This window comes from Diadema antillarum, unplaced genomic scaffold (assembly GCF_040938485.1).
Source record: "Diadema antillarum isolate AM-2024a unplaced genomic scaffold, OU_Dant_1.0 seq00000169_RagTag, whole genome shotgun sequence".
Taxonomy (NCBI): Eukaryota; Metazoa; Echinodermata; class Echinoidea; order Diadematoida; family Diadematidae; genus Diadema; species Diadema antillarum.
The window spans coordinates 474,866-500,522 of record NW_027271238.1 but is presented as its reverse complement, the minus strand read 5'-3'; the positions used below and the strand labels follow the sequence as shown (position 1 = coordinate 500,522).

The 25,657-nt window shown below is 40.4% G+C and overlaps 2 protein-coding genes across 2 annotated transcripts in view; one reads left to right on the top strand and one right to left on the bottom strand.

Moving 5' to 3' along the window:
- Nucleotides 1-111: 111 nt before the first annotated feature.
- On the top strand, nucleotides 112-18,634 carry LOC139728177 (ATP-dependent RNA helicase DDX55-like). The gene is made up of 18 exons (XM_071639140.1): nucleotides 112-207; nucleotides 2,428-2,478; nucleotides 3,765-3,851; nucleotides 4,326-4,477; nucleotides 5,786-5,935; nucleotides 6,543-6,690; nucleotides 7,122-7,163; nucleotides 8,021-8,077; nucleotides 8,621-8,778; nucleotides 9,256-9,348; nucleotides 10,045-10,159; nucleotides 11,297-11,382; nucleotides 13,126-13,214; nucleotides 13,812-13,938; nucleotides 15,731-15,821; nucleotides 17,170-17,265; nucleotides 17,986-18,054; nucleotides 18,554-18,634. Exons 1-18 carry the CDS (start codon nucleotides 112-114, stop codon nucleotides 18,632-18,634), a joined length of 1,788 nt encoding a protein of 595 aa, XP_071495241.1.
- Nucleotides 18,635-23,353: 4,719 nt separating this feature from the next.
- Nucleotides 23,354-25,657, bottom strand: part of LOC139728209 (leucine-rich repeat and WD repeat-containing protein 1-like) — a 30,242-nt gene continuing 27,938 nt past the window's right edge. Inside the window, exons 15-17 of the mRNA XM_071639169.1 lie at nucleotides 25,519-25,622; nucleotides 25,041-25,118; nucleotides 23,354-24,914 (exon numbers count right to left, since the gene is read on the bottom strand). Of these exons, the coding sequence (XP_071495270.1) occupies nucleotides 23,856-24,914; nucleotides 25,041-25,118; nucleotides 25,519-25,622 (1,241 nt within the window). The 3' untranslated portion in view covers nucleotides 23,354-23,855. The remainder of the gene's footprint in view (nucleotides 24,915-25,040; nucleotides 25,119-25,518; nucleotides 25,623-25,657) is intronic.

Below are 25,657 nucleotides of genomic sequence, written 5' to 3'. Positions count from 1 at the left end.
GCACACACGTGTGCGTACACCAGCGGGCTTTCTGTTCCTCCAGCGAACCGGCGACTGTACATGTGTACTCTGTCGTTAGATAGCTAAGTACTCTCCTCTCGAAGATTCACAATGGAGGGCAGATGGGACGAATTACCGGTGAAACTTAGTGAATCTGTGTCTCTTAGTCTTCGACAGCTTGGGTTTGATCGAATGACCCCGGTTCAGGTGAGACTGTTTTTGTGAATCGAATGTACCATGTCCATGGATGTATGATGTAGTCCCACGTACTGGTATGAAGGTGTGTGCTACGGGTGTTCATAATTGGGATTGCAAACACCAGTCCGGGAAACCCGCTCATGAGGACCGCCCCCGCGTACGAGGATGGTCCCTCCTCATGAGGACCTCCCCCCTCCTCATGAGGCCCCCCGGGGAACGCCTCATGAGGCCCCCCCTTCACTTCTTATTCATCTCACATCTGACGTATAAATTGTCGCAACTTTGCACGGTGATTTTTTGTTACACACACATGTCCACTATCCATGATGAAAAGAAGAAAAAATCCTGTCTGTTTTTTTTTTTTTAAATCGAGTTTTAATCACCCGATGCAGAGCGCCCATCAAAACACGGGCGCCAACGCGTTCGCACAATGCAAGACTGCCGCACCTAGCGGCCTGATCCGACTAAATATTTTCGATGCTTTTTTCTGCGGCTCTCACCTCTCCGCGCACGAATCAGCCTCGTGAAGCTGAAGTCTGACATCTTTTTACACAAATTCGTAACGAGAAAAATTAAATCAGTACTAACCTGATCTTGTCCATATATTCCAAATTACTATTCCACACTGATAGAGTAGGTGGGTAGATGACATACTCCAGTTTGTTAGCAAAATAATCACTTTGTAGGTATGACGAGTTCACTTTCTTCGTCAATTCCGCCCACGATTCCGCCGTTTGGGCGCTTTTTCTGGAATCATCCCGCGACGCGACGTACGTCGCATACATCACGCATCCAGCACATACTAAGTACCAGACTGGTATGTGCTGGATGCGTGATGTGATGCGACGTACGTCGCGTCGCGGGATGATTCCAGAGAAAGCGCCCAAACGGTAAGCGGGCGGCGGAATCGTGGGCGGAATTGACGAAGAAAGTGAACTCGTCATACCTACAAAGTGATTATTTTGCTAACAAACTGGAGTATGTCATCTACCCACCTACTCTATCAGTGTGGAATAGTAATTTGGAATATATGGACAAGATCAGGTTAGTACTGATTTAATTTTTCTCGTTACGAATTTGTGTAAAAAGATGTCAGACTTCAGCTTCACGAGGCTAATTCGTGCGCGGAGAGGTGAGAGCCGCAGAAAAAAGCATCGAAAATATTTAGTCGGATCAGGCCGCTAGGTGCGGCAGTCTTGCATTGTGCGAACGCGCTGGCGCCCGTGTTTTGATGGGCGCTCTGCATCGGGTGATTAAAACTCGATTTTAAAAAAAAAAAACAGACAGGATTTTTTCTTCTTTTCATCATGGATAGTGGACATGTGTGTGTAACAAAAAATCACCGTGCAAAGTTGCGACAATTTATACGTCAGATGTGAGATGAATAAGAAGTGAAGGGGGGGCCTCATGAGGCGTTCCCCGGGGGGCCTCATGAGGAGGGGGGAGGTCCTCATGAGGAGGGACCATCCTCGTACGCGGGGGCGGTCCTCATGAGCGGGTTTCCCGGACTGACACCCCCATCATAAATAGACCTACACAGAAAGTTAACAAGTGAACTATTTGTCCACACTCTGTGTATGTGGCGTATTTTATCTAGCCTTCAAATTTTTCTTTTGGTCAATTTGGTGGCCGGAAATTGGGCAGATGAAATCCAAAATGAATTTGTTATGCCTGGGCCACTAAAATAAATTTACATAGGGTGTCTAACACGTTAGACCTATCTTTTTTTGGCCGGGCCGGGCCCGGCCAGCAAAATGTCAAATTCAAGCCAACAAGGTCTCAAGGATTTAAGTGGTCCAAAGTCTGAAGGGGCCACCTGAACCTACTCCTAACATTAGAGAAAGAAAAAAGTTAATGTTAAGCCCTGTTTAAAGATTTGGTTGTGCATGGCATTTCATTCATTAAATGCTGCACTGCGCATGATATCGATGTGGATGTAGATGAGCTGTTGAGAAATCAAACAATAACTGATGATGATATTTCATTTCTTCCAAGTATCAGTCTTTACACTAAGCTTGTTGGTAAACCTCTCGTCTAGACAATCTACCAAGCCAAGTAAATTTACTATGAAACAACAAAAATGAAACCATCCCACAAATAATGTATCATTATCTTGTGTCTACTGCCTGCCAAGTGGTGATTGCTTCAATGTCATCGCATACGCATCAACCTTGTTCTTAGTTCTTGAATGTATTTATTTGTGACTTTTTTCTCTGCTGTTTGAAACAGGCTGCAACCATTCCGCTCTTCATGAAAAACAAGGATGTTGCTGCAGAGGCTGTAAGTGTTTTCAGACAATTTGAATACTATTTGACTTCCATAACATTATATTCATTGCCTGGGTCAAATCACAATTAAGATGAAAGAAAGAAAACTAAGAGGTTTTGTAAATGAAGATTGAGCAAAAGAGAAAGAGAGAGTGAAAAACAGAACTTTTAGACAAATCAGAGCATGTAAACTATAAACAAACACAAATTCACCTCAAAGTCAAGAGAGCATGTGAAATTGTAAGGAGCATTGTAGCTTGATTTGTTTTACTGTATAATATGCAGTTTATCTTGCTGTGCATTTTTTTGAATTCATTTTGCAAATCAACTGATAATCGGCAAATTAACAGCTCTTGAAATTAATTATTGCCTCCCGTAACACAAATCCACTGTATGTGTTCTCCATGGTAGACAGTCACTAACTTATGTTTCTTATTTCTTCCAAGTCAGTCACTCATAAAATTGTCTCACAAGTCTAGATAGGAATTGCACAATATCGTACTGGTGACACACATGGTGCATACAGTATATTTATTTCATACTCGCATCTCGTCAATTACAAGCTGGTTTACCTTTAGTAGTTTATTATGATACTGCTGTGACATTTTTATAGGTGAAGTGGACAACCCACTGAAATGTATGTGATATGGTGGATTGACAGCTGTGCCGTGCTGGCATTGTTCAGATTTTTTTGAATTCATTTTGCAAATCAACTGATAATCGGCAAATTAACAGCTCTTGAAATTAATTATTGCCTCCCGTAACACAAATCCACTGTATGTGTTCTCCATGGTAGACAGTCACTAACTTATGTTTCTTATTTCTTCCAAGTCAGTCACTCATAAAATTGTCTCACAAGTCTAGATAGGAATTGCACAATATCGTACTGGTGACACACATGGTGCATACAGTATATTTATTTCATACTCGCATCTCGTCAATTACAAGCTGGTTTACCTTTAGTAGTTTATTATGATACTGCTGTGACATTTTTATAGGTGAAGTGGACAACCCACTGAAATGTATGTGATATGGTGGATTGACAGCTGTGCCGTGCTGGCATTGTTCAGATTGCAAACAATCTGTCTATACAACAAAGAAGGTTGGACATCAAGAACATCCGAGTTACATGGCTTGAAATAAAAGTTTTAGATTGCCAAGAGAGAAATGAATGCATTATGTCTTACCGTAAGTTCTGTCATCAAATGAGAAGCAGCAATTCCTGTTCCGAGTTGTTGGGATGTATGTTTTGTTTTGCATTTAATGGTTCATTCATCAATTGCCCCTCACCAATCCAAGGTAACTGGAAGTGGAAAGACCTTGGCTTTTGTCATCCCCATCCTGGAAATTCTGCAGAGGAGAGAGCAGCCACTGAAGAAAAGAGAGGTACTTCTACTCTATGTTTGTAATATATGATAAAATACAGGACAATGTGTGTTATGGGGCTTGGAATTGTGTGCACTGGGAGTTCACTTTACACTGATTTTTGCATAAAGAACAGCTTTTGAATAAGTAACGTTAGATATGGTTGTTGGCTTAGACATTTTCAGAGTTCCTATATTGCAGTTTGTTACATTGAAAGTTCATTGGCATCAATAAGATATATTCATTAAGATGCAAATACCCGTAATCGTAGGTTAAAGGTATACAGTCTGCCTGCCCAGCAGAAGCAGTAGTAAAGCAATCTTAATGACACTGACTGCTATTTGATATGATTGATGTGATTGTATTCTTTTGTATTCTTTTCGTATTATTTGTATTCTTGTATTCTAACTTACATATGAGAAAATAATCATTGCGTGGACATTATTGCTTGCAACTGTACAACATGTTTATCATAATGTGGAATCTGTTTCACAGGTTGGAGCTATCATCATCACGCCAACCAGGGAGCTTGCAACCCAGATAGATGAGGTCCTCCGGCACTTCACCGACCACGCCCAGAATCTGACCCAACTCCTCCTCATTGGTGGGAGCAATCCTCTGGCAGACCTGGTGAAATTACAAGAGGGGTGAGACTACTTTTCTCCCGTAACCCATTGAAAACTAGTCCCAAGTATACCTGGGCAGATGAATATGGGGACTGTTTTTCTAGCAAAATCAGCTTACCTACAACAGGTTAATATGTGACCCTGCATCACAAAACAAACAGGAAGTCACCAGACATGAAATTTGAGTTAAGAGCATATTCTGAAAGAGCAGACTTTAAGCTTTAAAATGATGTATAACTCAAATCAAATGGACTTTCCTGACCTATCTAAGTATTGGAAAGAAAGCACACACTCAGGAAAAGTGTGAACTGAGAAAAGAGGCTCTGAAGTACAATGTCTATTCAAGCGATTAATCTGTACCAAGCCATGCTGGCTGTGCGATGAATGGGACAAAAAGCAGGATGTAAGCCACCAGAGTAACAACAATGAAGGGATTATCAGATTAAAATGAAATTGAGCATGCCTTATTAACACATTCTGTCCATAATTAATGCCAACTTTCTAAGCAGTAGCATCATCCTTTCAAAAGTTATTAGAGTTGAAAGTGAAGAGTGTGTTCATTTTTTTAAGAAATGAAAAGGGGACTCTAAAAGACACACCTAATCACACTATTCTACCAAAAAAAAATGTTCGAGATAAACTACTAAAAAAACATGCTTTCCTGCCCGTTTTATGATCCCAAATTTTAGCATAATGTAGAAGAAGACTTGCTCTTTCAGAAAATATGAAAAAGTCAAGATCGGCTTGGTTGACCCATTTCACCTTTTTTCAGTCCTTGCGCAAAATCAGTGTGTGCGACTTTTTGTTCGTTTTGTGATGCACGGTCACATATGGTCTTTAAGAAGTAAAATAATTGGATTGGATAGGACAAGAATTGATATCACATATTTAGTATTTATGTAGCTGAAGTGTAAGATGTTATCATTTATTTGGAGCAATGCAAGCTTGATTTTCCTGTCAGAACATTTCAACAACCACCTCTCCCAAAGTAGTTGATGAAATGCATTGATTAGAAAGTGAGCCTCTTGGTCTGTGGTCATACTTGCTGTAAATATTGACACTGATAAATTACTGCAGTTTTTTTTTTTGATTTGTTTGATATCAGAGCACAGTGGTTCAGAATTTGAGTGAAATATAGAGGCTTATGTAAGAAACCTAGCTATTTTTTTTTTAATGCAGCCATGTTTATGTCTGTCTTTATAATCTATGGCCTATCTGATTTTAAAGTAGATACATGGTAGTTTTGTTCCCAGTGGTTTCTCTGTGTAATTGATGCTAAAAGGAGTACCCAGTATTCACTGAGTGGATTGTTGGTGGTATCCATCACAGAGCCAACATCATTGTTGCCACACCCGGGAGGTTGGAGGACCTCCTGGAGAGAAAGACGACAGGGGTCAGTTTGCCAGCCATGGTCAAGTCTCTGGAGGTGTTGGTCTTGGACGAGGCTGACCGGCTGCTTGACATGGGCTTCATGACAAGGTATACGTCTCGAATTATTCCCCAGAAATCATTGCTGGAATAGTTGTAAGGCTGCACATTTATGTGCATCATTTCTGCTTTGCCTGTGGAATGATCTACTAAACCGCCACTCATGCCTAATCTAGAATGTTCATGACAAGATTCTCACACATTCACAGGCATCCTTGTGTAATCCATGATGCCGAGAGGCAACTTAGATGGGCTTATCTGTTTAAAAAGGACATCAACAAGTAGACTGTGTTGTCTTGCTGCTCAATAACTCAACTCCTGAGTCTCACATTTCAGCTCAACACACAAACACTCGTACACCTAGAAGAATGGCTACATGAAAGAATTATGGACTGCTTGTAGTAGAATGGTTGTGATATCCCCACTAGCTTGTATAGATATCTTCTATGAGTTTACTGCAGACATGTATTGCCCTCTCTGGTTGATGGTATAAGTCTTCACAAGGTAAGAAGAAAAAAAAAGAAGGGATATAATACATTTCAGAGCGTTAGTCCTGTTTGCAGACATAGCTCATTATAGTCTTGATTGTCAACCAATCAGACAGCAAGATTCTGAAGGTTGTGATTTCATATGTTGTCTGTCTTACCTCTCTCTGCAGCATCAACACCATCCTGGGGTACCTCCCAAAGCAGAGAAGGACCGGTCTCTTCTCCGCCACCCAGACTGATGAGGTGGAGGCTCTCATCAGGGCGGGGCTCCGGAACCCCGTCCGCATCACTGTCAAGGAGAAAAATGCCTCGTCAACTGTGAGTACCCATCCATTTATACCAGGCTTTCATTCACTGCCACAGTCTGCATTTAAGCACTGGTTGGAAATTCCACTTGAGTTTCATGATTTCCATACTAGCAGGCCTCGAATTTCGTCCAGTTTTAGGGACAGGCAATTTTTGGTTTGGGGGGCACTCTCTCAAAATTTTTTTAAGGGCAGCAAGGAAAAGTTGCCATAAGCATGGTAATTTTGAGAGAGGCATTGTGGCAAGTAGATAGGGCATTGCGGCAAATTGCCTTTTGCCGCCCGAGTAATTCGAGGCCTGTACTAGTTACTATTTATGTAAATTAACAGATTATTTTCTCATTAATTCCAGTCACTCACAACTGACATTATGGAAATGAAAATACATGCCTATTTGTGGCATTTCTTTACATTTCACTTGAATTTCTTTTTCTGTTTATGCAGGATGTCTCAAGAACACCACTGACGCTCAGTAATTACTACGTAGTAAGTTTGACTGAAACATCCCTGTTTGTTAACTTTTTATCCTATTGTGTCATCATTTTTAAATATGATTATACCATGTCCCAGAAATTTGGAATTCGTTTCAACAGTGATTGTGTTAAATCTACGGCTTGTGCAGTGATCATATATTCCTAAAGTGGAATGCGCTGTGTCGCATACCACAGAAGACTATGTTTGCTGTTGGCAGATAAAGTAAATGTTTCATTGCAAAGAATGTCTTGTATTTCAACCAGCTGAAATTGTACCATATGTTTTTAGCCCAGTTTTCATTGAAAAACTTGAAAATGAGTGTCCCCTGGCCCATTTAGAAGAAAAAAAATAGTGCATGCGATGATATTGTGTTAAGTTTATGACAACCATGTCTGTTCAAAGAATGGTTGTATGGAAAACTGTTAGGTGGAGTGCAGGATATACATACCAGGGCCGGCGGAACCGGAGGGTTGGGGGAGGGGCCATGCCCCCCCCCCCCCTTTTTATTACCTCGGTAGTGGCACTAGATAAAAAAAGTGAAACCTTGAAGTGTGGGCACAGTAAGGCCTTTGTTTTTGAAGACCTTATTTTTTTTGCTTGTCAGCTGAAGAAACCGGGAAGTGGCACCAAAATTAAAAGTATAAAGTGGGCACCCCCCCCCCCCACACACACACATACACTTTTGAAAATGTGGTGCCAGCCATGATAACCAGTATGAATGACTCTATAAACTCAGTGTTTAGTATGAACATGTGAGATGTGTGAGTGTGTGTGTGAAATGATCAGTAGTAAAACATTGTTATTTTTTTTTTCTGCATTGCTCTCCCCCCCCCCCCCCCGCCTCTATCTCCCGCTTTCTCATGCTGCAGATGAGTCCCAGTGATGAGAAGTTCAAGCTTCTTGTGGCTTTTCTCAGAAAATACAGAGTAAGTGATTACATCTTTTCCTCTCCTTTTTTATTCTCCCTCTCTCCATCCCTCCATCTCTCCAGATCAATGTATGTCTATTTCTATATTTTCATGTCTCCCTTTCGCTCTCCTCTCTCAGATACTCTCACTGTCTGTGTTTTCTGATCTTGCTTTCATGTGATAGAACTTCACCTCAAAATTGGAAGCACATTAAAGTAACAGAATGAAATTGTGGAAAACTCTTTTGTCCATAGATGATACATGACACAGTCTGTTCCAATCTGAAGGACTCCAAATTCAGAAGAAAATCGAGCGTCATTCCAGTTGTTGCATTAATCAGGCATGATATTCTGTAGATTTAAATCTGATTTCAGATCTTTTTTCCCTCAAGTCTACACACATTTTGCTTTTTCCATGTATCAAAATCACCTGAAAATATTGATTTCCAATTTTTTCAACAAACCTCAATATCATCCGTGATTAATATCTTGATGTCAAACTGTACTTGGTTATGCATGGGTCAAAGGTCAACTGTCCTCACTGAATCTCTGTGTATTGCAGCACCAGAAGCACATGGTGTTCTTCAGCACCTGTGCCTGTGTGGAGTACTTTTCGCTGGCCCTCCAGTCATTGGTCCGCAACACAACCATCCTCTCCATTCACGGCAAGATGAAGCAGCGGCGAAACCACATCTTTGGCCAGTTCAGGGAACTCTCCAGGTAAGGTTTCGCATCTACATACACTATAGGTAGAAAAATGAGCAAAGGCATTTTGTTTCCTCATTTTTCCACTAATAAATCATATAACATTTCTGGTCAGTTACCCTCTGTATGTGTTTGTTATATTATAAGTAGTTAGCAGTGCTCAGTTTGTTTGTATGAAACCTAAAAATATTCATGTTATTTCCAGCGTGGATCAATGAAAATTTAATTTTTGCAAGCATAATGAGGAGTTTAACTGAAAGAGTAGATATATTTGTTCTTATAACATCGTGTAGCAGTGGTCATATCTTTATTTCAAGGCATATTTATTCTTATTTGACAAGGCAGAACTTTGACAGCAGATGCTATACAATCACTGAATTGTTTCAAAAAGCAATAAATTATTTGAACCCTGACATATTTCTTTGCTTGGATAACGACAGTGAGAATGTTGTCCAGATCTTGATATCACATTTTGTTTCTTGTTCTCCGTAGTGGAATTCTGATCTGCACAGATGTAATGGCAAGAGGAGTGGACATTCCTGAAGTCCACTGGGTCCTTCAGTATGATCCACCAAGCAGCGCAAGGTTTGTCAATGGGTTTAAATCAAATGTCAGTGTTAGATGACAGAATCTGTATTAACCCTTCTACTAAATACAGGTATACAGTACTAGAATTCCATGTAGAATAGATGAATGCTGACCTGTGTTCCGAACTGTGCAGATTTTATCGCATGCATTGTGTATTGTTTGGTGGAGGACTTCACTCCAAGACAGATTTGTCACAGATGAAATGTTCATGCTAGTGATTGAATGAGTTGAAGGAAAAAAAAAATTATCTAGGACAAACCTAACTATAAGGGACAAACTACCCTCACTCTAGCCATCAATTGTCTAGATTGGGGGCGTTGTCATGTTTTTCTAAATCTTTTATTCTCTTCCCGGTGATTGCAGCGATGTATTTCAAACCACAAATACCAGATGAAACTTTAAGCAGGTTGTACTGATACTTTCTACAGTAATGTGGGTAGCAGGCCATTGTATGCATTTGATTACCGTACGGATGCTGTTTTTGTTTGTTGTTTTTTTGCCAAAACCTGATGTTTATATTGTTCTCATAGATCTGACACGTGTAGTTAGTCATAATTATCTTGTTTTTGGCTAAAATCCTGACTCAAAAGTACAGCCAGTGATTCTCAATATCCATTCTCTATTTATGGATGTGTTTTGATTGTTGTGAAACAGCTCAAAAATGAGAAATTGCTGACTTTCCTCTCCTTTCAGTGCCTTTGTTCACCGATGTGGAAGGACAGCCAGGATAGGAAACACGGGTAATGCCTTGGTGTTCCTCAGGCCAACGGAAGACTCCTACATCGAGTTCCTCAGGATAAATCAAAAAGTGGGTGTAACAAGACTTTGTCATTATTTAGCATGAAGTCCATCTACAAAAGAGGCATCTTGATTGAATGATATAATGCCCTTTTGTCATTTTTTGGCATCATAATCGCTGTTGATTGGCCCTTACTGTACTTAAATAGTGGATTGGCACATCTAGCAGAGTGTTTTTGTTCTTTGCATATAGTTTGTCCCGAAATCAACCCGTTGAGGACAGACTGATTTTGCTACAACACGCGTTTCCCAAAGACACCTGCCCGAGTATACTCGGGACTCGTCCTCAACGGGTTAAGTTTCATTGAATGGAGTTGACCTGAAGACCCTTATTCCTATTGTGCCACTTAAGTCCGCCGCACACTATACAATCCGACCAGTCGTACGACCTTTAGACTAGAAGTGCGACGTCACAGTCTTGCCAGTTTCCAGTCGTACGACTGGGTCTTAGCGCCAGTCGTAGAGATTTGACATGTTGAATTTCTACGACCGGTCGTGGGCTTTCAGCCAATCAAGATACTAAAATGCAAGCACACGGAGTGCACACTGCGTGCGCATTAATACTCATTGGTAAAATGTACTGAACACAGAACAGTTGTAAGCCTACTTGTAAGGTCTGATCGTATAGTGTGCGTTGGTAGGTCGTATGACTGGGTCTTATAGTCCTAAGGTCGTATAGTCGTGAGTCGTGTAGTGTGCGGCGGGCTTTAGTCCTCCTGCTGATCTGAGGCATTGTTACCTCCGAGTGGACGGTCTGTCTCATGATATGGTCACGTGTGGGGTGATTAATTGAATACTGAAGCAGAAGTTTTGCAACTTGTAGCTGCGTGTTTGTAAATACCGTAAAGGGTTGATACATTTCTCTCAAATTCAGTGCATGTGATGTCTGTTTCAGAGTGTCGTGTTCCAATGCTACATTACCATTTTCCTTACACAGGTATGTTTGTAATGCTTTCATCATCTGGTACAATTGGTGTAATGTAGCATAGTTGCACTAAATAATCCGCTGGAAGTGTGTTGAAACAGAATAGTCACAGAAGCCAATCGACCTCATATATCCTGTGTGTCACATTGGAGTTGCATTGCACAATACTGTTCTACATATGTGCTGCTGCTTTTGCCTCATAATTTTGGTCTGTCTTCACAGGTTAATCTCCAACTCTATGATCAACTTGACGTACTTGAAATTGTTGATGTGCTCCCCAAACTCAGGAAGCTTGCAACGAAGGACAGGTAACTTTACGCTTTACTATGAATTTTGTCAGTAGATGTATGTTGTGATGTTTTATGAAACGCATGAAGCAGTGATTCAAAATAAAAGAGTGATGGAAGAAAATGCTTTTAGTCGTACTGATGAAGACCAGACAACTATATTGTGTTACACTTCTGTAAAAAATCATTTATGTTGCACAAAATCTTTTGCATCCATAGCAGACAAAGTTGACAAAGTATTTGATGAAATCATTGTAGTACATAGGCTCTGATATATCGCTCACTGTAAATATAAATTGATGTCATAAAATCTGAATGAAAAGTTATAAACTTTTCTGCAATTAAAAACATTTTTGTTGGTTTTTGTCCCCGCCGAACGAGTTCGAGCAGGGGACTATGAAACGGGCTCCGTACGTGTGTGTGTCCGTGTGTCCGTCCGTCCGTCCGTGTGTCCGTGTGTCCGTCCGTGTGTGCGTCCGTGTGTGATCAAAATCTTCAATTTGCTACTTCTCTGTCATTTATGAGCCAATTTTGATTCTGTTTGCTTTATATGATAGCACTACATGGGAGCTTTGAAACTTCTACACAGAATTTCAGTCGTGACCTTTGACCTTGACCTTTGACCTATATTGTACATTTTGCTACAAAATGCTACTCCTTCGCCATTTCTAACCCGATTTCGATTCCGTTTGCTTTATGTGATGGCACTAGGTGAGGGCTTCAAAACTTCTACACAGAATTTTGACCTTTGACTTCTTTGACCTTTGACCTTGATTTTTGACCTGTATTGTACATTTTGCTACAAAATGCTACTCCTTCGCCATTTCTAACCCGATTTCGATTCCGTCTGCTTTATGTGATGGCACTAGGTGAGGGCTTCAAAACTTCTACACAGAATTTTGACCTTTGACTTCTTTGACCTTTGACCTTGATTTTTGACCTGTATTGTACATTTTGCTACAAAATGCTACTCCTTCGCCATTTCTAACCCGATTTCGATTCCGTTTGCTTTATGTGATGGCACTAGGTGAGGGCTTCAAAACTTCTACACAGAATTTTGACCTTTGACTTCTTTGACCTTTGACCTTGATTTTTTGACCTATATTGTACATTTTGCTACAAAATGCTACTCCTTCGCCATTTCTAACCCGATTTCGATTCCGTTTGCTTTATGTGATGGCACTAGGTGAGGGCTTCAACACTTCTACACAGAATTTTGACCTTTGACTTCTTTGACCTTTGACCTTGATTTTTTACCTACATTGTACATTGGCTACAAAATGCTACTCCGCCATTTCTAACCCGATTTTGATTCCGTTTGCTTTATGTGATGGCACTAGGTGAGGGCTTCAAAACTTCTACATAGAATTTTGACCTTTGACTTCTTTGACATTTGACCTTGATCTTTTTACCTATATTGTACATTTTGCTACTAAATGCTACTTCCGGCGGGGACATATATTACGCACTGCGTAATTTCTACTTTTCCTTGTTTAATTTTATGGCGCTAGCCTAGGTACAGAGAAATGATATACTGGTATCACTTTTTGATAATTGTGAATGGATTAGCATAAGACATTAAGTGTAAATGACAGGTTGATGTGTTTTATGAGAGTGCTGTTGTGTACATGCATGTATGGTGAGCATTTCTTATGTGTGTTTATGGTGTATTGATTTATCATGTGTATGTCTCTTTGATAGCTATGCATTATCATATCAGACTATGCTCAGATATGTATCTTCCTGAATCTGTTTAATTCACAGAGCCTTGTTTGAAAAGGGGACAAGGGCCTTTGTATCCTTCATCCAGTCCTACGCCAAGCACGAATGCAGTCTCATATTCAGGGTCAAAGGTTAGCTCATCTCACCTTGCTTCTAGTTGTACGTCACATCGTTATAGCAAGGACATCTGTTTGTTGTCTTTTTGAGATCTAGACTAGCCCAGTATGATGAATACTTATTTCTCAGCTAAGGAGATTGAGGTGTCGCATGTACAAGACAAGGTCATAAAAGTTTGTACACTTTAACATGACAAGAAAGAGGCGAAATCTACAGCAAAACCCGTAACCACATGTGCACACACACACTCAACACACACGCATATACACCAAACATGCATATTCTGTTCGTAGAGTGACTTATGAATTTTTCGTTGATGAAGTCATCATCGTTTCTCATGATCTTCTGATATTGCCAAACCAGAAAAAATCTCATCGATTATTGATAGAGAATATGTGAAAGACTCTCCAAAACCTTTTTAAACCTTTGGAAAAATATGTTTTAACAATAGAAGGAAAGACATTTTCCAATTAGGAGACATGCTGGCTGCTGTATGTACTGTTTACATGAAATATCTACTGTGCACAATATGATAGCTGAAAGCACAATTCACGTTTTGCCTGTTCCTACTGGCATAATATGACATGATAAAAATATCTCTAATTATGTAGAGCTGGACATTGCTGCCCTGGCCAGAGGCTTTGCACTCCTCCGCCTCCCTCGCATGCCTGAACTCAAGGGGAAGACTTTCCCTGACTTTACCCCAACAGAGGTGGACTACGACTCTATACCTTACAAGTGAGTTCTCTTTGCCTATTACAAACCCTCTCCTTCTCCCATCCGTGTTTCCATAATTTCAGTACAATTCAAAGTGCGTTTGTAGAGATAAAGGTAAACAGGAAAGTGGTATGGTTAAAGGAAGGAGCAACAATCAGGATTATAGAGCACTCAAACTTCAGTTTATACTGTAATTCAAGTTAGGATGTTTGCAGATGTCATTTTCTTTTGTTGCCTAAGAAATGTCACCCTTTAGCAACTGTCGGTTATTGAAGAGTTCATTGTGATTGGAAGGATTTATAATCACTGATATATGAAGACTGCTATTTCTCACAACCAGTGGATTTCTTATCGCTAGATATGGTTTGATTTAAAGCAATGATGAGCATTAACAGGAATCAAATTCCTTCTCACATTGTGCGGCCTGAAATGTAGAGATTGTGACAGTCAAAGATGATACATGTTGGAGCATTTTGTGGTTTAGCTCCAGTTTTGTCGTAATGTGACACATGTATGTGTGGAAGCATACTGAAAATGAAATCCCTGTAACATTTTTTTTTTTTCATCTTGATAAAAGCATGCCATAAATGAAATCCCATCAATGTGTTTTATTTCATCAGTCATGAAAAATTGTCATATATTCATAATGAGCAGTTCAAAAAGTAGTATAAAAAATGTCAATGTAACTCAACTACAATGCTATAATGATGACACACATTTTTATGCCTCCGCCAACGAAGTGGCCGGAGGCATTATGTTTTCGGGTCGTCCGTCCGTCCATACGTACGTCCGTACGTACGTCCGTCCCGTTTTGTTTTTGTCGATATCTCAAGAACCGTGAGGTGGTTTTGCATCAAACTTGGTATAAGGGTATATCCTGGGGGGATAATAATTTGTTTGGATTTTAGGGTCACGGGGTCAACGGTCAAAGGTCACAGGTTATTTTGTGAAAAAAAGGTTGAAATTTCATGTTTTTCTCCATATCTCGCAAATGGTTCAAGGTATCTTCATGGAACTTAGATATATGCATGTACCGATGGGCAGTGATTATCTAGGGAAGTTGGGGGTCATGGGTCAAAGGTCAGGGGTCAAAGGTCAGGGGGTCAAAGGTCAAGGTCAACTCCTCAAAATATCACTGCTTTCCTTATGTTTATGCAATGCCTGAAGGATTTTTTTAAAACTTGATGTATGCATGTATTACCCAATATATATTCTGTGGGAAGTTTCTCGCCAAAAGGTCAAAGGTCGAAAGGTCAAAGGCCAAGTGAAAGTGCTAAATTGCACTTCTTCCTCCATATCTCAAAAGTAACTCAAGGTATTATCATGAAACTTACATATTTATGCATGTTCTACCTAACAGTGATTCTCTTTGGAACTGTGAGGTCAAAGGTCAAAGGCCAGGTTTAGATAATACTATTTTACCATTTGATACTGAAATTATACTTTTTCTCAATACCTTGAAAATTACTCAATGCATAAACTTATAAAAGGGTCAAAATTCAAGTGAAAATCATCAGTTCCCCCAAATACCTGCACTCTGACGTTTTAATCATTCATCCAATTGAACCTAGTCTAGGAAAGTGAACATTCAGCACATTTGTGGCAAACCTGTCATTTTAATATTTTGCCAATTGTGTGAAACTGTCATCACACATTGTCAAGACATTGTACTATAGACCTATTAGGAGAACCATGCATTATGGTGGAGGCATACACCAGTCGCCGTAGCGACATTTCTAGTTAAAGTTATTGATTCATGGAAATGTATGTATTTGCCGTACTTATGGCTGACTAACAATTGTCACATTTTCAGAGACAAGAACCGTGAGAAGCAGAGGAAGCAGAGACTGCAGCTGATTCAGGACGGGGTCATCTCGCCCCACTCAGGGAAAAAACAGAGGAAGGTGAGTGGGTGCTGGGAGGAGATTTACTGAAGCGGTAGGGAAGTACGCCATCCATGGGTGTGAAAGTCTGTAGCCTGCACTGCACACTGGCACTGGTCTGACAGTCCCTGACCAGTAAAAATCACTGTCAGACCAGTAACTTTTTTAGTAAAGGAAAGGACCAGTAAAATATGGAAAAACTGGGTACCTACTGGTCCGACAGACAGGTCAGACCAGTAGAAAAGAGAGGGTTAGTGTGCAGCCCTGCTGTAGCTCCTATGATTTCCATGCACACCATTGTACTCATTATGTTTGAGCCATTTATCATGTCTGTACTCTCTGTATAATTATGTATCTGTGATCTTTATATATCTATACCTATTTAGCTCTCTATCTACAGTCAATCTTGCCTTTAGTCAAATCTATTTGGCGTGAAGAAATAGCTTCACCTTAGAGAAAATTCAACTTATGAGGGATTAAAATCAATAGAATATAAAGAGAAGAGAACTTGAAAAGACCTTTGACTTAGGCAATTTTTTGACTGTTATGCGAGGTCAACTTAAGCAAAATTGACTGTATATATCTATTTATACACCCATCTATCCATGTATCTATCTATTCAGCTATCTATCTGTTTATCTATCTACCTGTCTAACTATATTTCTATCTATATATCTGTCTAACTCGCTATTTGTGTGTCTATCTGTCTACCTATCCAGTATAAGTATCTTAGTTCCCCTGCCCCTATTTTACTCCTCATCAACCCTTTGATACTGTAAACGTGGAAATTTTCGCGGTACATTAATTTTCGCGGATTTCGCGCTACGTTCGGCTAGCGCGAATTCAAAAACGCGCGAATATATCTTCGCAATTTTCTATGCACATTTTTTCGTCGATGATACTGCTCCGTAGTACAGACATGTTTACGCATATAGCAGTATCATTGCACGCGCCGCACGCACCGAGCCCATGGCCGATTGGTGTGCTACATCTCCGCGACTACAGTACATGTATCGAGTAAAATACGTGTACAGTGTACTACGTACATAGTGTAGTTGAGCGCTTGTACACTCACACTCGCGCCGCTAGCGCTCGCTACGTCGCTTTCATACGCTGGCATCGCTGGATGAAAACAGCGACTGTGTATTACTAGTAACCCGCTGCGGAGCGCGAATTCAAGAACCCGCGAATATGTTTTCGAGCCGCTCAGCGCGAAAAATTAATCGCGCGAAAATATTGACGTTTACAGTATTAGATGTACAGAGTATCATTCATTCCTCATTGATGTATTGATATTGATGTATCTTTCTTCTACTCATGGTTCTTAGTGCTTGTGCTCAGTACTTTATAACCTCTTTGTCCACGACAGGGCAAGACAGTGGCCTGGTCAAAGAACAAGGAGAAGAAAGAGAAGAAGAAAGATAGGAAACAGAGGAAAGAGGCGTCGAAGAAGAGAAAGCAGCAGGTCAGTCAGAATTGTGTAATATAATTTTCGGCTTTGTCCAACCACTGTCCTCTCTCTCTCCTTCTCTATCTTTCGCTTGCTTTGATATCTTTCTTTATGTTTCTCTTTCTTCCTCTCTCTCCCTCTTTCTCTAGCTCTCTTTATTTCCCCTGGTTTCCTTCTCTCTTTTTGAATTTGATGTAATTGTGGCCAATAAATCAAATCAAATCAACTCAAATCACCTCACTATGTTGTTACCATGACATGGTGGCCATTGGTCATTTTTTTTTCTCGCTTTGCACAATGCTTCATATTCTTTCATTTTAACTATCTTTTGTCTGCTTTGATGGAATTGTCAAATTCATCATCGCAATGATTTGAGCAAAGATCCATATAATTTGGTTGTTTCCATTCATCAAGTTCTATCTTGCTGTACCATGGGGACAGAACTTTCACCTGGAATTGTTAATATCCAGGTTTATTCATTATGATAAAAATGCTTTTACTCCTCATATCATAGAGATTATGATATTGTCTGTTGACCAGTTTTAATAATGATATTTACATGATATTCACATTGATATTGTTGAATTAGTTCACACTATGACAATATATGCTTAAATTTTGACAGAGTTCATGACCATTTTCATCTTGATCTTGAACGTGTTTAATATTGTCGTAGAGTAGGTGTAGATAGATGGCAGTTTAAGTCTGTGAGTTGCTTCTCATGTTTTTTAATAGTTTGATGAAGCTGATCTGGATGAGCTCGCAGACGATGTCCGACTCATGAAGAAGTTAAAGAAGGGAAAGGTAAGTTGGCAAAGAAGAAAAAAAGGATTAATTCTTACTCCATGTCTGTTTTATTAAATTGATTAATTTACGTAATTTCATCTAATTTTAAAGGATTAATTCCTACTACATATCTGTTTTCTTTTAGCTAAATTGAATTAATTGAATTTCTCTGTGGTAACGTTAGTTGTAGCAGTCATTTCATGATGTGAAATATCAAATTGAGTATTTTAGCATGGAGAGGCTAGTGGTGAGTGTTGGTACTGCAGCTTCATTTCATGAGGTGGAAGACAAGCTTTAGAAAGTGTGTGGCAACAAGCTGATACTGAAGTTGTATCAGCTTGAGGTTGAAGTGTACATACATAACTGGATTGCAGTGAAAGAAAAATCAGTAGCCAATACTGACTATATGTTATTTGAAAAAGTTCTGGATTCTCTTTGTGTGATGCAATGGGTAAGAGTTGATGCTGCGTGTGTGGCGACACATCACATGTTTGCTGCCCCCTATTGTTCATTCCAGATCAGTAAGGAGGATTTCGAGAGCAACTTTGGCAAGGAGGATTCACAGAGGCCAGCTGATGCAGTTAGAGACGACACATGAATGGAGCCAGAAGGAGCGGCACTGGGAAACTGACCGCACCCCATGACGAATCCTTTGGAGCTGAAAAGAAGCCAACTTGGAGATACTTGCCAACTGGGGACAAGAGACCATGTATCTGTCATCTAGTCCTATGCTATGCGGATAATGCAGTCTCATCTTCGGGGCCAAAGAAATAGGAGGAGTCTAATCTTCCTGACGGCTGTATTATTATTTGCTGCAGAAAACTCTTGCGTCACACACCATTATTCCTATAGAGCAGTGGATATAGGCATTAAAGCATCTTGTGCGTGACGTTACACAAAAACTCAGCACCAGTTTGCCATGGCAGTGGATGTCATTATCCGCGGGTATAATAAAAGATATTTCTCCTGTATGTCCAAATGGGCATTTTGGCAAGGTCCGCATACTCTACAACAAGCAAGTGCCAACAGACTGGTGCAAAGTGAATGAAGAGAGGAAGTATATGTACCCAGTGACTGGTGGGAAGACTACACTTTTTTTTTCCAGTACATACTGTACGAGCTGAAATTTTCGCGTACAGATATTTTCGCGAATTGCTACATGGAGGACATTTTTGCGTGTTCTTAATTTCGCGGTTGCGAGGGTCTAACTGAACTTAGCTATTGGCGCGTTGTTACTTTTCGCGTGTTGTTATTTTCGCGGTTCAAAGGCGATTTGCGAAATTCGCGAAAATAAAACCACCACGAAAATTTCAGCTCGTACAGTAGTTTATTGATATGGTTTAAAGTCTAGATCTGGCACATCTTATCTGGTGACCCAAAATGCCAGAATTTAAGTCCAGTCTCTTCCATCAAATTCTTACCTTCCATCTCTAGGAACTTTAAACCTTGCCGTGCTTCAAAGATTTTATCTGACAAAACTACTGTCTTCTATGAATCTGCACATTACATATTTCATGATGAATTAAACATAGAATAAATTATTGAACTACCTTGGAACTAGTGCTTTATTCTGATTTATTGTGTCATATGAATCCTAAATCAAACAACAAAAGAAATTCTTGGTTTTGCACATGGAAAACAGACTTTGAAAATGTCCTTACCATGTTGAGGTGTGCATCAGTGTGAAAAAAAAAAAGAAATATAGAAGGGTGTGATTTCAAGCAAAATTATCATATATAAATATACACATGATAATCCCAAACTTGAATAAATCATTAGTAGGTTTACCTCAAACATAGTTTCTGAAGCTTGAGTGGAGTGTGGTGTTGAATGTTGTCTACTGGATACAAGCTCCAGTATTTGTGTTGGTGATTTACATGCTCTATCTCCAATGGCTGATGCCAGCCCCTACAGATAGTCAAATTTTCCATTTCTACCTCGATGTTGGTGTTATGTTGGTGTATGTATGTGACGTTGTCCCCTACTCATGTCAAGTACATGCACAGTCTTTGCTAATGCACAGGTTAGTTCTCATGACATTTTATTGCATAATAGTTGACATATAAAAATCAACAAATCGCCTACATTGTACAAGTTTGTCGGTGCAATTTCTTGGTTTCAACAGGGAAATCTTGTGTAAATTTTCTTGTGTAGACAAGTTGATGTTTGTTTGTTTGTCGTTTTTTTTTTTTTTTTTGCTACGATAACCAACATTAAAATACGCAGCAAAAAAGAAAAAAAAAGCTCACAGGAATCATCAGCAATGGGGTTCAATTCACTGTGGTATTTTTTTTTTTTCATTATTAAAACTAGACACCTTCTTAATGTCCACCAATAGTCCATGGGCCAAGACCCGAAAAATGGGTTATTGGTACCACCCGAGGTGGCAAAACCTTTTTGGTGTCATTTTGTTTGTCGGACATAGATATGCTTATCAAGCTATGATAGCATTTCCAAATGAGTTGCTTAGTCATAATAAATAAATTTTTAACCAATTTGGTCTCGTTTTTATATCCCTATACTTCTGATGTCGAAACACCGGTAGCATTGATACGAAGATTGCCGAAGTTGAGCTGTCATCAAGAGTAAAGCGCGTAGGTGTTGCTAGGTAACGTTGCCTTCATTGTCTTCTCTGTGCATCATGCAGTCTGTAGTAATGCCAGGGTGCATGCATATGTGCTTTTTAAAAAGTATGACATCACAAAAGAAGTTTGCTAAAGCTGTCATCCCCCTCAGCCGAATCACGAGCCGAACTCTGATCGGACCACTGACTCCAGTGGATCGGACTTCTTCGGACTCGGGGGAAATGGGCCAAAGCGTAAGCGCTAAAGAGGAGTCGATAGCGTAGGTCTCTAAGGAAACTTGAGCCGTGCGCCCGCATACGCATTTGACTAAACCACCGGGACCATGTGCCTTTAACAACTAAAGGTGGCTGTCAGGGCAGGGTAATTCCTGTTACATCAACAATCATGCAATTCAACAAGAGTTTCTCCAGTGTCATGTAGGTTGACTTACATGTATGTAAGGTTTACAGCACACTACATTGAACCAACCAATAATCAATAATAATACACCAGGAAAGAAGAATATTTACAAAAAAAGTCCCAGATATTTTCAGGGGTTTTCTGTTTTAATTACACCAGGCAAAAAAATCTTACAATCGGCGGCGATGAACCACTACCGTCATCTTATGTACAGCAGATGTAGAGGTTGGAGAAAACCCTAGCAGATCGGATGGTCAGCTCATTTTGCTGCTACATGTACTTCCTTTGATTTTGTTGAAAACTTAAACAGACATTTCTGGACCATACCCTTCCTTGATACAAGCTGACCAATATCTCCAACCCTTCTAAGAAAATATACATCAGTATCACTTCTATAGGAATGACTTAACTTCTATCTCTTCCACTTTTTTTATTCCCTTTAACAGCAGTCAATGCAATAGTTTTAAAAAAGACAAGATAATCTTTCTTTTCCTCTTGGTATTTTCCACTTCACAAGTTCCCGAGTCTTTTTAAAACTGGCCTTGAACCAGTCTGTGTACAAAGAGTGTAGAAGTGGCATGATAAAAGATCTGCAATATACAAATTATGTTTGGGGGAAATGTTAAGCTCAGACTTGTATGAATGGGAGTAAAAACCCTGGGTATTCAAACTTATTTCTTAGGGGCTGATATGCCAAACGTGTCCTGTTGCTGTGAAGAAATAAGATTCATATGTGTATCTAATCTTAGGCTCAATACTAAAATACTGTTTGTTGACAAACTTCTTCTCACGAAGTAAACAATTGTGAGATTTTAGCCCGACATTTCAACTTCATGTGATCACCTCTTTCTGAAAAAGCAAAAGAAATCAACAACCAATCCTGTGTATTAATCTCCACAATGAAGAGAAAAAAAAAAGAAAAGATGAGTGTCTCACTAAATAATTTCCTGAAGTAGATACCACGGGCATGTACAAGATGAGCTAAAATACAAAATCAATATTTCCATGAGTAAAACGCACACTCCCGTAAAACTTTACAAAACACGTTAGCGATCCTGTGATGACGAGACGTCACAGAGCAAGAAATACAACAATGTGTGGAGGAAAGCCACTGGGGCTCAAAGTAAATGTTGCTATAGCACAGGCCTTCATCTTTAGGTCCAGTGCCTCATTTCCTCTTCGATTCACTATGTATGTGACAAAGCACGTTCACTGTTTACAAGTGTCTGTACACACAATATGGAATGTCTTGGTAAAACATACAGTACACAACCACAACGCCAGGCAAAAATAGAGTAAAAATTTGGCGTCGGAACTCACTCACTGTTTTTCCTTTCAACTTTCTTCATGGATCCATCGCCAAGTCCTCGTGCAACCTGCACTCAAATAACTCTGTGCAACACACAGGGCTGATTTTTGCATTTTTTAAGAAACCAAATTTCTCCGAGCTGATCATTCATACATTTGTCAGTTCAGCTACAGGGCAATGAGCACCGAGTCACTGAGCCACAAAAATCTGTATCTTCAAGGATAAAACATCTATAAAACTTTAAAAATTCAGTGAGATTTCCAGAGCAAGATTGGACAAGAGATTTTTCATCGGATAATAGATTAAATAAATTGAAGAATTTCTTGAAACCAATGTAAAAGAAACAAGTTTATAACTGTAATTGCAAAATCTCTGACATTGAATTGATATTACTCCAAATTTAAAATGTATAAAAAGATAACAGATTCTAAATTATCACCTTCCATGATTTCTCAGACACTACCTAATCTGTAGGACATGATTCGACTTTGAAAAAATATCCAAAAAATACTAATATGAGTCTTCCAATCGGCACATGATGATTTACCAGCAAAATGTGACAAAGTTCCACTGCTCCTCGTGATCCATTTCATATAATGTCTGTCCCACTTTCACAACCTTGGCAGTACCCTACACTGGCATCACTAAGTCTGGCGTATCTACCTATCCGAGGACCTATGATATTTTGGTGACCCCGATGATTGTTTTCCATCAGACTACACTGTAAAAAAAAACGCATGAGGTACCACAAGATTTTCTGCCCGTGGTATTTGGCCTAAAAGTGAGGTAGCCTTGAAATATGACTAGCTGCCGAGTATGAAGAGCACGATTTTATCTGTTTTCTCTGGCTCTGTCTTCAAACATTAGCAATCCCACCATTACACCATGAAATCACATTATTGCAGAGCCCACTAAACCCCCCCCCCCCCAGGTTTTGAGAGTTTAAAATAAGTCTTTTGATAGACATGTAGTACCGCTTATATAGGATCTCTTTACTGAAATAGATTCCTACCAGATTTGCAAAGACAATACTGCTATGAACAATATAAAGTTATCGAAGTGGTTGTGTGCACATGTATACAAAAAGGCTACAGGTCTAGAATGTAGAATGGAGCTTTGAGTGTTGTCTTTGCGCTTCTTTCTGAAGATACAGGATAAGGTTTTGATAACTACATAAATAGACAGCAATAGCAAGCGTCAAGGACACGCCTCTGAAGTGGACGTGCCTACATGCTTTATTCTTGATTGCCAGTGCAAATTTGGGGGTCGATATCAAAAGCAACATTTAAAATGGCAGTCCCGTTATTTCACTACACAGAACTCAAGATTCGATCACTGCTTCGTACACTTTACCAGGCATTGAAAACAGCTAGCGGGTCTTCAAATGTAACTCCTTCACAGTTTGTATTGCATGAAGAGGTCTGTGACTAGAAACGAGAATGCCAGGACAGCTTTCCGAACCGCAAGGGGGTAAAAAGAAGAGAACGATCACATCACTATGAGGTCTGAGCTGATGAAAGATTCAGTTATACTCTCTGCCAGATGCAGATGAGGTTCTTATTCGTGACAGAGACGATGAATTTACAGTCCGAGCTGATGGCAACATCATTGACAATGATCCTGTCCTCTGTGTTAGCAATGTCCATAACATCGTCACCCCCCTTTTTGGGTTTCTTTAGGGACTGCCTCAATTCGGCAATCTCTGCTTTTTCCTTGGCCCTCTCGCGGGCCTTCTCCGCCCGTTCTTCTTTCTCTCGGGCCCGCTCCTCTTTTTTAGCCTTAGCCGCAGCTGCCTGCATCTGTGCCTTCTTCTCCTTCATCTGCGCCTTCTTCTCTTTGATCTGTGCAGCCTTCTCTGCCTTCACAGCTGCCTTCTCGGCGGCTTTCCCGGCCTTATCCGCCGTCTTTTTTGCCTTCTGCTTGGCGAGCTTGTTGTCCTCCTCTGCCTTGGCCTTGTTGGCTTCCTGAATCTTCTGCTCCCGCCTGGACTTGGCCCGCTGGGCAGCTGATGACGTCACCGGGGCCGGCGATGGTGATGGCTCCGGCTTTGGCGGCGGCGGCAGGGCTTTCGGATCAACTGGGTTCTTCCGCGGCCGTCCACGCCCCCTCTTCTTGGGCGTCTCCTCCACAACAGCATCTGCCTTTTCTGCTTTCTCCTCCTCAACCTTTTCAACTTTACTCTCCTCACTCTTTTCCTTTTCCGTTATTACCTCCTCCACCTTTTCCTCACTCGTTCCTTCGGCATTTTGGCCTTCCGCTTTTCCTTCCTCACCTTCCTTTTCTTCAGCTGCTTTTGTGTCTTCCTCCTTTTCAACCATCTCCTCAACTTTTTCTCCATTTACTTGCTCCGTTGGAGTCTCATCACTTTTGTCCTTTGCCTCTTCCTGGGATTCCTCACCCACAACTTTTGCCACCACGTCTTCTAAGACCTGCGCAACCGCTTTTTCTGATTGTTCTGCGTCAACTTGCGAGTCCTTAATCTCCTCTGGCTGCTCTTTCTCTAGTGATATGGCTGCAGCGCCCTCTCTTGTGTCTGCCTCTTGAGAAGGAGCTTGGCTTGGCTGCTCCTGCTGGTCATCCGTTGCCTTCTCGCTTGGCACCACCTGTACGCTTGGCTCCGCCTTCTCGTTTGGCACCACCTGTACGCTTGGCTCCGCCTTCTCGTTTGGCTCCGCCTCTTCACTTGGCTCTGCCTTCTTGTCCAACTCCACCTCCTCCTTTGGCTCCTCCTTCGGCTCCACCTTCTCGTCCACCAGTTCCTGCTCGTTGTTCTCTGGCCACGGAAGGAGCTGCAAGGCAATGGGAAGAAGGGAAGAAATTCATTTTCTGGTATCATTACTCCGGCAGATCTACTATTACAACACTGCAAAGTCAACAGATGCTTTCTACGAAAAGATCTACATAACAAAACAAAATTAACCAATTTTTTTTTTCTTTAACAGGGATCAAGTTGAGCAGCAAATACAAGCTTAGACAGCAAAATCATATTGTTGGTTTCAAATGAGTAAATGCACATCATTAAGCCATATAAAAATCAAATTCCACAAAAACGACAATATATATGTTCAAAACATACTTTCCCCCATTCCGATGAAAGAAAAAAACAACAACTAATAAATATATCATTTCAGCATAATAGTTGATGGCTACATTATGGGTTCATAGGAAGGCAAGAGCAGCACTCCTCACCTGACTGGGTTTGACAGTTTTCTTGTTCTTGGAACTTGTCTTCTTGGACACGTCATACACCCAGACCTCTCCTTGGTCATCACCACTGACCAGGACCCCACAACCTGTCATCAAACACACAAAGAGAACGAAAGACTTA